The sequence below is a fragment of the Galeopterus variegatus genome, unplaced genomic scaffold (genome assembly GCF_000696425.1).
Source record: "Galeopterus variegatus unplaced genomic scaffold, G_variegatus-3.0.2 Scaffold8807, whole genome shotgun sequence".
NCBI classification, from domain to species: Eukaryota; Metazoa; Chordata; class Mammalia; order Dermoptera; family Cynocephalidae; genus Galeopterus; species Galeopterus variegatus.
The window spans coordinates 140,799-142,797 of record NW_007734918.1 but is presented as its reverse complement, the minus strand read 5'-3'; the positions used below and the strand labels follow the sequence as shown (position 1 = coordinate 142,797).

At 42.6% G+C, this 1,999-nt stretch overlaps 1 protein-coding gene across 2 annotated transcripts in view; it reads left to right on the top strand.

Moving 5' to 3' along the window:
• SPAG11B (sperm associated antigen 11B) overlaps positions 1–1,999 on the top strand; it is a 28,797-nt gene that overhangs the window by 25,558 nt on the left and 1,240 nt on the right. The window contains exon 1 of one of the 2 annotated variants that reach the window (XM_008593169.1): positions 843–948. The exons of the other annotated variant lie outside the window; for it this stretch is intronic. Within the exon in view, the coding sequence (XP_008591391.1) occupies positions 894–948 (55 nt within the window). The 5' untranslated portion in view covers positions 843–893. Of the gene's footprint in view, positions 1–842; positions 949–1,999 lie in introns of those variants that run through there. 2 annotated transcript variants of the gene reach the window in all.

The following is a 1,999-nucleotide window of genomic DNA, read 5'->3' as shown; positions in this document are numbered from 1 at the left end:
CCACACAGCCCTGCAAAGCCCCAGCTCAGGCCATCACAGCCTGTGGTGCTAGGGGCTCCCTTTGTCCCCTACTAGACTGCCACCTCCTCAAGAAAGGAAAACCTTGTCAAATGAGAGGAGACTCTGCCCTCTTCCCCCAAAGTAGACAATATCCTGATTTTTAATATATAGATAAGTTTTGCCAAATTTTTGAAATAATACAGCGTGTTGTATATGGCCTCCCCCCTCCACTTCTCATCATAATGTTTGTGAGGTCCATCCCTGTTGTTGTATAAATCTATAATTGTTGTTTTTCTGTTTTTATTGCTGTGTGGGAATACATTATTTGTTTTATTACTGTCACAATACACGATTCGGGATGTGTTCTGTTAACTATAATGAATGATGCTACAATGAACCTTCTTGTACATGTCTCTCGGTGCACGTGGGCCTGTGTTTCTGCTGGGTGTACACTTGGGAGTGATATTGCTGGGTCACAGACTGTTCATATATGCAACTGTGGTGGATACTGGCCAGCTGAAAGCTTTTTAAAGACAGAGAACATGACTTTACACAACTCTGTCTCCATAACCTGGCACAGTACCTGGTTCTAAGTAGCACTTCTCGACGTTGGTTCTCTTTCCCCTTCAGCCTCCACAGACTGAGTTATTGGTCAATCCCTGCTTTCCTGAATACCAAGAAGCCTGTCTATTTTTAGGCAGAAAGGGAAGAGTACCCAGTACCTTCTGCCCACAGCCTTACTCAGTAGAGCAGATAAAAATGCTCGTTCCTGATTAGTGTTCTCCAAAACCTATAAATGTTTCATTTTGTGCCTTCTCCACCCACTTCCTTCCATCATTCATCATATTTGCTTCTGCACAGGAGGGCAAGGAAGTCTGAGGGAACCTTAAAACATGAAGGTCCTCTTTCTTTTTGCTGTTCTCCTTTGTTTGGTCCAAGTGAACTCAGGTAAATGTCTCCTGGTTAGCCCTGGGGAAGGTAGTGCACGAATTTCATTTATGTGTGTGTCAGCGTGTGGACGGTGTGGAGGCGTGTCTGTGTGTTGTCAGTGGGTACAGATGGGCCACTCCGAAGTTCAGCTCTGGACCATTCTGATCTCCTCTATGAAGAATTTTTAGAAGCTGAGTAGGGGTTGTAAGGTCCATAACTCAAGACAAAGGGGCATCTTTGCTCTCATGCAAATAGGAAGCATTTACTGCAGTCTGGGAAAAGTTTTCAGAAGGAAATTATAGTCATGCAAATGTCAGAGTTGGAAGGAAATCAGAGATCTGGGTAGCACCACACGATACCAAGAGAAAACCAAAGTCCAGAGAATGTGTGAGCTGACTGCTGCCCAAGTAACTACGGTCATAGTAGGTCTTCACACACATAATAATATTCCCTTAGCTTTCACAGAATACCTGTTCCACAGGTGAGAAAACAGAGGTGTAGCCAGTCAAATGAACTGTTCAAGCAGAGATAATGAGTTATTGGAAGAAGACTAGAATCCAGATCTCCGCACTTCTAGGCTGGCGGCTCCTCTGTCTTTACTAAAGGTAGAATTCACCACTTGACAGGGCCAAAATGATACAGGATTGTAGAGTAGGCCCCATTTGGCACTGGGATATTATGCAAGACTGTTTTTAGAATCATACAAGACCAACATTTTTTTGTTTGTTTTTTTTTGTTTGTTTTGTTTTGTTTTAAAAAAATCATGACATACGACATTTGCAAACCTGCCATAAGTAAGACCTTTCTTTCAAACATCTCTCCCAAAGTGCTTTCCTAATGGGAACTTTAGGTAGTTGTGCTTGACTTACAAGCCTACAAATCATGGTGAGAAGAGGGGTTTATATTTTCCTTTTCATTGTAGGACATCAAACTAAAAATTGGGCCACAAGCTGAAAATCAGAACTACTGCTCATTTTCCTAGAGATCAAGACCTGCCCCCATCATTCTATTCTGTTTTCCAAAACTCCCTTGGCTTTTCCCTAATGCACATTTATCACCTGGAAGCTTG